The sequence below is a fragment of the Cherax quadricarinatus genome, chromosome 45 (assembly GCF_038502225.1).
Source record: "Cherax quadricarinatus isolate ZL_2023a chromosome 45, ASM3850222v1, whole genome shotgun sequence".
NCBI lineage: Eukaryota > Metazoa > Arthropoda > Malacostraca > Decapoda > Parastacidae > Cherax > Cherax quadricarinatus.
The window spans coordinates 31,383,159-31,395,908 of record NC_091336.1 but is presented as its reverse complement, the minus strand read 5'-3'; the positions used below and the strand labels follow the sequence as shown (position 1 = coordinate 31,395,908).

The 12,750-nt window shown below is 45.8% G+C and overlaps 1 protein-coding gene across 2 annotated transcripts in view; it reads left to right on the top strand.

The window, feature by feature from the left end:
* Positions 1-6,946: 6,946 nt before the first annotated feature.
* LOC128694925 (spliceosome-associated protein CWC27 homolog) overlaps positions 6,947-12,750 on the top strand; it is a gene marked incomplete at its 3' end in the record, with an annotated part of 102,704 nt that continues 96,900 nt past the window's right edge. Inside the window, 2 exon segments of one of the 2 annotated variants that reach the window (XM_053785301.2) lie at positions 6,947-7,038; positions 9,347-9,388. In XM_053785301.2, coding sequence (XP_053641276.2) covers positions 9,347-9,388 — 42 coding nt within the window. 2 annotated transcript variants of the gene reach the window in all.

The following is a 12,750-nucleotide window of genomic DNA, read 5'->3' as shown; positions in this document are numbered from 1 at the left end:
AATTTGATTAACACAAGCCTATCCGATGTTATCCTGACGCCAAATGACTTCGAACAGGCGATAAATGACATGCCCATGCACTCTGCCCCAGGGCCAGACTCATGGAACTCTGTGTTCATCAAGAACTGCAAGAAGCCCCTATCACGAGCCTTTTCCATCCTATGGAGAGGGAGCATGGACACGGGGGTCGTCCCTCAGTTACTAAAAACAACAGACATAGCCCCACTCCACAAAGGGGGCAGTAAAGCAACAGCAAAGAACTACAGACCAATAGCACTAACATCCCATATCATAAAAATCTTTGAAAGGGTCCTAAGAAGCAAGATCACCACCCATCTAGAAACCCATCAGTTACACAACCCAGGGCAACATGGGTTTAGAACAGGTCGCTCCTGTCTGTCTCAACTACTGGATCACTACGACAAGGTCCTAAATGCACTAGAAGACAAAAAGAATGCAGATGTAATATATACAGACTTTGCAAAAGCCTTCGACAAGTGTGACCATGGCGTAATAGCGCACAAAATGCGCGCTAAAGGAATAACAGGAAAAGTTGGTCGATGGATCTATAATTTCCTCACTAACAGAACACAGAGAGTAGTCGTCAACAGAGTAAAGTCCGAGGCAGCTACGGTGAAAAGCTCTGTTCCACAAGGCACAGTACTAGCTCCCATCTTGTTCCTCATCCTCATATCCGACATAGACAAGGATGTCAGCCACAGCACCGTGTCTTCCTTTGCAGATGACACCCGAATCTGCATGACAGTGTCTTCCATTGCAGACACTGCAAGGCTCCAGGCGGACATCAACCAAATCTTTCAGTGGGCTGCAGAAAACAATATGAAGTTCAACGATGAGAAATTTCAATTACTCAGATATGGTAAACATGAGGAAATTAAATCTTCATCAGAGTACAAAACAAATTCTGGCCACAAAATAGAGCGAAACACCAACGTCAAAGACCTGGGAGTGATTATGTCGGAGGATCTCACCTTCAAGGACCATAACATTGTATCAATCGCATCTGCTAGAAAAATGACAGGATGGATAATGAGAACCTTCAAAACTAGGGAGGCCAAGCCCATGATGACACTCTTCAGGTCACTTGTTCTATCTAGGCTGGAATATTGCTGCACTCTAACAGCACCTTTCAAGGCAGGTGAAATTGCCGACCTAGAAAATGTACAGAGAACTTTCACGGCGCGCATAACGGAGATAAAACACCTCAATTACTGGGAGCGCTTGAGGTTTCTAAACCTGTATTCCCTGGAACGCAGGAGGGAGAGATACATGATTATATACACCTGGAAAATCCTAGAGGGACTAGTACCGAACTTGCACACGAAAATCACTCACTACGAAAGCAAAAGACTTGGCAGACGATGCACCATCCCCCCAATGAAAAGCAGGGGTGTCACTAGCACGTTAAGAGACCATACAATAAGTGTCAGGGGACCGAGACTGTTCAACTGCCTCCCAGCACACATAAGGGGGATTACCAACAGACCCCTGGCAGTCTTCAAGCTGGCACTGGACAAGCACCTAAAGTCAGTTCCTGATCAGCCGGGCTGTGGCTCGTACGTTGGTTTGCGTGCAGCCAGCAGCAACAGCCTGGTTGATCAGGCGCTGATCCACCAGGAGGCCTGGTCACAGACCGGGCCGCGGGGGGCGTTGACCCCCGAAACTCTCTCCAGGTAAACTCCAGGTGTGGAACCCCACTTGTCACAGGCGCCCACTCTGACACCTCGTCGCGTACCATGACTCGTTGTTTCCTCCCTGTCAGATATTCTCTGATCCATTGCAGTGCCTTTCCTGTTATGTGTGCCTGGTCCTCTAGCTTTTGCAGTAACCTCTTGTGAGGAACTGTGTCGAAAGCCTTCTTGCAGTCCAAAAATACGCAGTCGATCCACCCCTCTCTCTCTTGTCTTACTTCTATCACCTTGTCATAAAACTCTAGTAGGTTTGTGACACAGGATTTTCCTTCCCTGAAACCGTGCTGGTTGTCAATTATACACTTGTTTCTTTCCAGGTGCCCCACCACTCTCCTCCTGATGATCTTCTCCATGACCTTGCATACTATACACGTTATAGATACAGGTCTGTAGTTTAGTGCCTCATGTCTGTCTCCCTTTTTAAAAATTGGGACTACATTTGCCATTTTCCATACCTCAGGGAGTTGCCCAGTTTCAAATGATGTGTTGAAGATCTTTGTTAATGGCTCACACAATATCTCTGCTCCCTCTTTAAGGACCCATGGAGAGATGTTGTCTGGTCCCACCGCCTTTGAGGTGTCAAGTTCGCATAGCAGCTTCTTCACCTCCTCCTTGGTTATATGTACCTCATCCAGCACTTGCTGGTGTGCCCCCCTGTTCTGATTTCTTGGAGTCCTACTGGTTTCCACTGTAAATACCTCTTTAAATCTTGTGTTGAGCTCCTGACATACCTCTCGGTCGTTTCTTGTGAATTCCCCATCACCCTTCCTCAGTCTGATTACCTGGTCCTTGACTGTTGTTTTCCTCCTGATGTGGCTGTACAACGGCTTCGGGTCAGTCTTTACTTTTGATGCTATGTCATTTTCATATTGTCTCTGAGCCTCCCTTCTTATCTGTGCATATTCGTTTCTGGCTCTTCGGCTGATTTCTTTATTTTCCTGAGTACTCTGTCTTCTGTACCTTTTCCATTCTCTATTACACCTAGTTTTTGCCTCCCTACACCTTTGGGTGAACCAAGGACTCGTTCTGTTCTTCCCATTATTTCTGTTTCCCTTGGGAACAAACTTCTCCTCTGCCTCCTTGCATTTTGTTGCTACATAGTCCATCATTTCTTGTACTGGTTTTCCTGTCAGTTCCCTCTCCCACTGAATGTCTTGAAGGAAGTTCCTCATGCCTGAGTAGTTCCCCCTTTTGTAGTTTGGTTTTTCCCAGCCTATTCCTGCTACTCTCTCCACTTGGAGCTCAACTATGTAGTCGAAGCACAGAACCACGTGTGTGTGTATGAATTTGTATGTGTGTGTGTGTGTGTGTGTGAGAGAGAGAGAGAGACTCAGCAATCAACATTTGCACCAATAACTCACTACAGTTGTGACCGGGTGTGGAAGTGTGAATTGCTCATTACTCTAAAATTTGTTCATGATTGCAGCCATGTATAAACGTAAGTAACCATTCTTACAGTATTCATTACCTTTGTAACTTGTGAGTTCATTACCTTTGTAACTTGTGAGTTCATTACCTTGTACCTAGTTCAGCCATCAAAACTTTGGAGCCCAGTCCCTGGACCCATTGTGTACCTCTGTAATCTGTAAATACCCTTGTAACTTGTCATGATTGTGACTAGACCTACCTGGAGTTCATTACCTTTGTAAATTGTGAGTTCATTACCTTTGTAAATTGTGAATTCATTACCTCTGTAACTTGCTCAGCTATCAAAACTTTGAGGCCCAGTCCCTGGACCCATTATGTACCTCTGTAATCTTTTGACTACCGCCCACTGGATGGGTATGGGGTGCATAATAAACATATTAAACTAAACTAACACTATAATTTGTTCATGATTGTAGTCATGTATAAACGAAAGTAACCATTCTTACAGTATTCATTACCTTTGTAACTTGTGAGCTCATTACCTTTGTACCTAGTTCAGCTTTCAAAACTTTGGGGCCCAGTCCCTGGACCCATTACGTACCTCTGTAATCTGTAAATACCTTTGTAACTTGTCATGATTGTGACTAGACCTACCTGGAGTTCATTACCTTTGTAAATTGTGAGTTCATTACCTTTGTAAATTGTGAATTCATTACCTCTGTAACTTGCTCAGCTATCAAAACTTTGAAGTCCAGTCCCTGGACCTATTATGTACTTCTGTAATCTTTTAACTACCGCCCACAGGATGGGTATGGGGTGCATAATAAACATATTAAACTAAACTGCCCCCCAGGAACCCAGCCTGCCGCCCAGGGACCCTGCCGGCCGCCCAGGGACCATGTCTGCCCCCCAGGGGCCCTGCCTGCCTACCATCTTGTGTACATTTTTTTTTGTGTGTGTGTTAATTCATGTCTGCAAAAATAACAAATTCCTACTGTAGCAAGATATAAACATATAAGAAAAAGGAGGATTAGATTAGATTTTGCCACCACAAAAGGCCCAGTTGAAACTGATTAATTTTATGAGCCAAAATATTGATGAGAGTGATTGCCTCTTTACCGAGTATGAATTAGATAATGCATTAACCAAAGGTCGATCAACTGCTCCTGGAGAGGAGGGTATAACCTATGATATTCTCAGAACTCTAAGGCACGTGCCTGATAACCCTTTGTTGGCACTGTATAATCTCAGTTACATTGAGGGCGTTCTTCCTACTTCCTGGACCAATAGTCTCATTGTGCCTATCCCTAAGCCCCAACAGCCTGATACATTTAGGCCGATCTCCTTAACTAGTTGTCTTTGTAAAACTTTTGAAAGAATGATGCTTAACAGACTGTACTACAGAATCAGACATCAACTTTCCCCCTACCTCTATGGGTTCATGAAAGGTAAAAGTGTGCAGAACTGTATTTCCACCTTTCTCACTGCACACACCTCTACTAGTTTTACCACTTTTCTTGATCTAAAATCTGCACTTGATATTGCGAACAGAACCGTTATACTACATGAACTAGCCAAAATGAATATTGGTGGTAGCTTACTCTGCTGGATAATAGGATACCTGTCAAATAGAGTATCCTCTGTCCTTTACCAAGGCTTCAGAAGTGATTCTAAAGAAATGTCTTTAGGTACACCGCAGGGAGGAGTTCTTAGTCCCATGCTATTTAATATTCTGATTAATGCTCTCCTAAATGCTCTACCTGGCTCACCTAAACATATAGCTATAAGCTATGCTGATGATATCATGATCCATACAACAGGGCATAAGAAGATGAATACCATTCTTAATGAAGTTCAAGCAGTTTGTAATCGACTAGGCCTCATAATATCTTCCTCTAAAACAAAGATATTAACAAGCAAACGACATCTCCCACCCATCTATTTGCAGGGTGAAATCATTAGCTACGTTAAAACTTACAGATATCTTGGTGTAGATGTACCCTTTAACAAATCCACTATACCACAACTAAACAAGAAATGTAAAGCTAGGCTAAATGCTCTCAAAGCTGTTGCTGGCTACAATCCCAACTATGGTGCAAATGTGAGAATCGTGAGAATGATGTACATAGCCTATGTTAGGTCCTTAATTGATTATGCTGCTCCCATGTTGATATTAGCTAGAGAAAGTTCTCTCCGACCCTTGGAGTTAATGCAAAATGAAGCTCTCAGGATTATTCTTGGCTGTCCCAGATCTACAAAAGTTCTTAACATGAGGAAGGAGCTTGGTATTTCTAGTATCAGTGATAGGATTGTTGAAATTAACACTGTACTCGGTATTAGAATGTTGAGAAACGAACCAGACACTGTCACAGTGAATCTTACCAAGTGTCTAGAGGTAAATACACACAGATCTAAATGGATTGTGAAAACGTGCAATTGCATTAAGTTTTATAACCTGCATGAACTGTATCACTGTAGGCAACAAGAGCATTTCACCCCTCCATGGAAGATGTGTTCATTTAATATCACATACCTACAAGTCCCTCCCAAGAAGCTCATTGCTAGTAATCCCTTCCTTAAATCTCTTGTTAGAGCAACTGCTCAAGAAGAAATTTCTCACCTAGCTGGTAGTAATAAGTTATCACAAGTTATATACACTGATGGATCTAAACAGGAGTCTTCTGGCAGGGCTGCATCTGCTCTTGTTGCCACCTCCCTAGTTAAGAACGATAATAAATTTGTTGAGTTAGGCATAAGAATTAACAACTGGGCGTCTACACTACAAACTGAACTGTTTGCAATCCTAATGGCGCTAAAGCTAACCTATGACACTGAGCTTGACTCTATCATCATTACTGATTCTATGTCATCATTGAAGGCTCTTGACTCATATAATGACTCCAACAACATGCTCATTGGAGAAGCCAGGTATAGATACTCAAAAATTAGGGACAAAGGAATTAATGTACAATTGCTATGGATCCCATCACACATTGGATTACTCCTTCATGATAAAGTTGATATGTTAGCCAAGAAGAGTACCCAGAAGGAGAATGTAGAATATAACTTTGGTATAACTGTGTCTAGCATCAGGAATAATATTAGGAGAGAAGTAAATAATGAAAATGATTGTTATAGGAATGCAGTTAGAAGGCTGAGTAGATCTATAACCCACTATGATAACATGAACGTAGATAAGTATGTTTATGGAGCAACTTGCAATGTGAACAGACTGACTGATATTGTAGTGGCCAGGCTTAGGCTTGGTAACAAGTACTTCTGGCAGTTTGGGAGACACACAGATGATGATTAAACTAAATGTAAATTATGTGATCAGGCATATGGTCACTGTCTTTAACACTATGTGCTTAATTGTCCACTTATTGAGGAATACAGAGACAGACAGTATAATAACCTGTGTGACATGTCAAGATATCTTATTAATGAAAATAAGATACCAGATATACTAAGCAAATTTCCTAAATTTGCTTGTAACAGATAAGTGAACTATAGATATATAGATATAAATCCATATGTATTCCTGTTAACCCTTTGGGGCCTAGTTCCTAGGCCTTTTGTGTATCCATATGCTCTCGCGCTACCGTCCACAGGATGGATATGGGGTGCACAATAAACTAGCTACTAGCCACTTCGGTGGCAAAATCTAAAATCTAAATCTAAATCGTGACCATCAATGTTAAGTGTAATCATCAGTTGTATGCAGACGACAGTGCTAGTCTCAGACAAAGACCCACCATATATAACTAACGACATATCAGTGGAAGTGTATGTACTTGTACCTAAATAAACTTCCTTCCTATTCCCTTCCAAATTTGGGATACATAATTTTCTGGGACTTCCATGAGGCAGAGTTTAATAAGGGGTGGGGCCTGGTGGCCCTTAACAACCCCAGCAACAACAACAGTCGAGCAGCTACTGTAGCCGCTGCTGTAGTGTTGTATGTAGTGTAGACCAGGTTGAGTACACAACACTAGTGTAGACCAGGCTGAGCTGAGTACACAACACTAGTGTAGACCAGGCTGAGCTGAGTACACAACACTAGTGTAGACCAGGTTGAGTACACAACACTAGTGTAGACCAGGCTGAGCTGAGTACACAACACTAGTGTAGACCAGGTTGAGTACACAACACTAGTGTAGACCAGGCTGGGCTCAGTACACAACATGTAGTGTAGACCAGGCTGAGTACACAACACTAGTGTAGACCAGGCTGACTACATAACACTGTAGTGTAGACCAGGCTGAGTACACAACACTAGTGTAGACCAGGCTGACTACATAACACTGTAGTGTAGACCAGGCTGACTACATAACACTGTAGTGTAGACCAGGCTGAGTACACAACACTAGTGTAGACCAGGCTGAGTACACAACACTAGTGTAGACCAGGCTGAGTACACAACACTAGTGTAGACCAGGCTGAGTACACAACACTGTAGTGTAGACCAGGCTGACTACATAACACTAGTGTAGACCAGGCTTAGTACACAACACTAGTGTAGACCAGGCTGACTACATAACACTGTAGTGTAGACCAGGCTGAGTACACAACACTAGTGTAGACCAGGCTGAGTACACAACACTAGTGTAGACCAGGCTGAGTACACAACACTAGTGTAGACCAGGCTGAGTACACAACACTGTAGTGTAGACCAGGCTGACTACATAACACTAGTGTAGACCAGGCTGAGTACACAACACTAGTGTAGACCAGGCTGAGTACACAACACTAGTGTAGACCAGGCTGACTACATAACACTAGTGTAGACCAGGCTGAGTACACAACACTAGTGTAGACCAGGCTGAGTACACAACACTAGTGTAGACCAGGCTGAGTACACAACTAGTGTAGACCAGGCTGAGTACACAACACTAGTGTAGACCAGGCTGACTACATAACACTAGTGTAGACTAGGCTGAGTACAGAACAATTGTGTAGACAAGGTTAAGTGCACAACAGTGGTTTAGACCAGGTAGAGTATACAACAACACTATTGTGGACGAGGCTGAGTACACAACACCAGTGTAGACAAGGCTGAGTACACATCAACTTAGTGTAAACGAGGCTGAGTACACAACAATAGTGTAGTCCAGGCTGATTACACAACAGTTGTGTAGATCAGGGTGAGGACACAACAGTGCTAGTGTAGACCAGGCTGAGTACACAACACTAGACCAGGCTGAGTACACAACACTAGACCAGCCTGAGTACACAATACTAGACCAGGCTGAGTACACAACACTAGACCAGGCTGAGTACACAAAACTAGATCAGGCTGAGTACACAACACTAGATCAGGCTGAGTACACAACACTAGATCAGGCTGAGCACACAACTCTAGTGTAGACCAGGCTGAGTACACAACACTAGACCAGGCTGAGTACACAACACTAGACCAGGCTGAGTACACAAGACTAGATCAGGCTGAGTACACAACACTAGACCAGGCTGAGCACACAACTCTAGTGTAGACCAGGCTGAGTACACAACACTAGACCAGGCTGAGTACACAACACTAGACCAGGCTGAGTACACAACACTAGATCAGGCTGAGTACACAACACTAGACCAGGCTGAGTACACAACTCTAGTGTAGACCAGGTTGAGTACACAACACTTGACCAGGCTGAGTACATAACACTAGACCAGGCTGAGCGCACAACTCTAGTGTAGACCAGGCTGAGTACACAACACTAGAAGAGGCTGTGTACACAACGCTAGATCAGGCTGAGTACACAACACTAGACCAGGCTGAGTACACAACAGTAGTGTAGACCAGGCTGAGTACACAACAGTAGTGTAGACCAGGCTGAGTACACAACAGTAGTGTAGACAAGGCTGAGTACACAACAGTAGTGTAGACCAGGCTGAGTACACAACAGTAGTGTAGACCAATCTGAGTACACAACAGTAGTGTAGACCAGGCTGAGTGCACAACAGTAGTGTAGACCAGGCTGAGTACACAACAGTAGTGTAGACCAGGCTGAGTACACAACAGTAGTGTAGACCAGGCTGAGTACACAACAGTAGTGTAGACCAGGCTGAGTACACAACAGTAGTGTAGACCAGGCTGAGTACACAACACTAGACCAGGCTGAGTACACAACACTAGACCAGGCTGAGTACACAACAGTAGTGTAGACCAGGCTGAGTACACAACAGTAGTGTAGACCAGGCTGAGTACACAACACTAGACCAGGCTGAGTACACAATAACAGTGATAACTTAACCAGTGTCTACTACAGATGAGTAACATCTACATACAAGAACCATCCACTGAGGGGAAGGTAAGTATTGTTATTGTTTATGTTGTTTAATAAGAACCCCGGCACCTTACTGAGAACCCCAGCACCTTACTGAGAACCCCAGCACCTTACTGAGAACCCCAGCACCTTACTGAGAACCTCAGCACCTTACTGAGAACCCCAGCACCTTACTGAGAACCTCAGCACCTTACTGAGAACCCCAGCACCTTACTGAGAACCTCAGCACCTTACTGAGAACCTCAGCACCTTACTGAGAACCTCAGCACCTTACTGAGAACCCCAGCACCTTACTGAGAACCCCAGCACCTTACAGAGAACTTCAGCACCTTACTGAGAACCCCAGCACCTTACTGAGAACCCCAGCACCTTACTGAGAACCCCAGCACCTTACTGAGAACCTCATCACCTTACTGAAAACCTCAGCACCTTACTGAGAACCCCAGCATCTTACTGAGAACCTCAGCACCTTACTGAGAACCCCAGCACCTTACTGAGAACTTCAGCACCTTACTGAGAACCCCAGCACCTTACTGAGAACCCCAGCACCTTACTGAGAACCCCAGCACCTTACTGAGAACCCCAGCACCTTACTGAGAACCTCATCACCTTACTGAAAACCTCAGCACCTTACTGAGAACCCCAGCATCTTACTGAGAACCTCAGCACCTTACTGAGAACCCCAGCACCTTACTGAGAACTTCAGCACCTTACTGAGAACCCCAGCACCTTACTGAGAACCTCAGCACCTTACTGAGAACCTCAGCACCTTACTGAGAACCTCAGCACCTTACTGAGAACCCCAGCACCTTACTGAGAACTTCAGCACCTTACTGAGAACCCCAGCACCTTACTGAGAACCTCAGCACCTTACTGAGAACCTCAGCACCTTACTGAGAACCCCAGCACCTTACTGAGAACCCCAGCACCTTACTGAGAACCCCAGCACCTTACTGAGAACCCCAGCACCTTACTGAGAACCTCATCACCTTACTGAGAACCTCATCACCTTACTGAAAACCTCATCACCTTACTGAGAACCCCAGCACCTTACTGAGAACCCCAGCACCTTACTGAGAACCTCAGCACCTTACTGAGAACCCCAGCACCTTACTGAGAACCCCAGCACCTTACTGAGAACCTCAGCACCTAACTGAGAACCTCATCACCTTACTGAGAACCCCAGAACCTTACTGAGAACCTCATCACCTTACTGAGAACCTCATCACCTTACTGAGAACCCCAGCACCTTACTGAGAACCCCAGCACCTTACTGAGAACCTCAGCACCTTACTGAGAACCCCAGCACCTTACTGAGAACTTCAGCACCTTACTGAGAACCCCAGCACCTTACTGAGAACCCCAGCACCTTACTGAGAACCTCAGCACCTTACTGAGAACCCCAGCACCTTACTGAGAACCTCAGCACCTTACTGAGAACCTCATCACCTTACTGAGAACCCCAGCACCTTACTGAGAACCTCATCACCTTACTGAGAACCTCATCACCTTACTGAGAACCCCAGCACCTTACTGAGTACCCCAGCACCTTACTGAGAACCTCAGCACCTTACTGAGAACCCCAGCACCTTACTGAGAACTTCAGCACCTTACTGAGAACTCCAGCACCTTGCTGAGAACCCCAGCACCTTACTGAGAACCTCAGCACCTTACTGAGAACCCCAGCACCTTACTGAGAACCTCAGCACCTTACTGAGAACCCCAGCATCTTACTGAGAACCCCAGCACCTTACTGAGAACCCCAGCACCTTACTGAGAACCCCAGCACCTTAGTGAGAACCCCAGCACCTTACTGAGAACCCCAGCAACTTACTGAGAACCGCAGCACCTTACTGAGAACCCCAGCACCTTACTGAGAACCCCAGCATCTTACTGAGAACCCCAGCACCTTACTGAGAACTCCAGCACCTTACTGAGAACCCCAGCACCTTACTGAGAACCCCAGCACCTTACTGAGAACCCCAGCACCTTACTGAAAACCCCAGCACCTTACTGAGAACCCCAGCACCTTACTGAGAACCTCAGCACCTTACTGAGAACCCCAGCACCTTACTGAGAACCCCAGCACCTTACTGAAAACCCCAGCACCTTACTGATAACCCCAGCACCTTACTGAGAACCCCAGCACCTTACTGAGAACCCCAGCACCTTACTGAGAACCCCAGCACCTTATTGAGGACCCCAGCACCTTACTGAGAACCCCAGCACCTTACTGAGAACCCCAGCACCTTACTGAGAACCCCAGCACATTACTGAGAACCTCAGCACCTTACTGAGAACCCCAGCACCTTACTGAGAACCCCAGCACCTTACTGAGAACCCCAGCACCTTACTGAGAACCCCAGCATCTTACTGAGAACCCCAGCACCTTACTGAGAACCCCAGCACCTTACTGAGAACCCCAGCACGTTAGTGAGAACCCTAGCACCTTTTTGAGAACCCCAGCACCTTACTGAGAACCCCAGCACCTTACTGAGAAACCCAGCACCTTACTGAGAACCCCAGCACCTTACTGAGAACCTCAGCACCTTACTGAGAACCACAGCACCTGAGAACCCCAGCACCTTACTGAGAACCTCAGCACCTTACTGAGAACCCCAGCACCTTACTGACAACCCCAGCACCTTACTGAGAACCCCAGCACCTTGCTCAGAACCTCAGCACCTTACTGAGAACCCCAGCACCTTACTGAGAACCAAAGCACCTTACTGAGAACCCCAGCACCTTACTGAGAACCTCAGCACCTTACTGAGAACTCCAGCACCTTACTGAGAACCTCAGCACCTTACTGAGAACCCCAGCACCTTACTGAGAACCTCAGCACCTTACTGAGAACCCCAGCATCTTACTGAGAACCCAGGCACCTTGCTGAGAACCCCAGCACCTTACTGAGAACCCCAGCACCTTACTGAGAACCCCAGCACCTTACTCAGAACCCTAGCACCTTACTGAGAACCCCAGCACCTTACTGAGAACCCCAGCACCTTAATGAGAACCCCAGCACCTTACTGAGAGCCCCAACACCTTACTGAGAACCCCAGCACCTTACTGAGAACCCCAGCATCTTACTGAGAACCCCAGCACCTTACTGAGAACCCCAGCATCTTACTGAGAACCCCAGCACCTTACTGAGAACCCCAGCACCTTACTGAGAACCCCAGCACCTTACTGAGAACCCCAGCACCTTACTGAGAACACCAGCACCTTACTGAGAACCCCAGCATCATACTGAGAACTCCAGCACCTTACTGAGAACCCCAGCATCTTACTGAGAAGCCCAGCACCTTACTGAGAACCCCAGCATCTTACTGAGAACCCCAGCACCTTACTGAGAACCCCAGCACCTTACTACGAACCCCAGCATC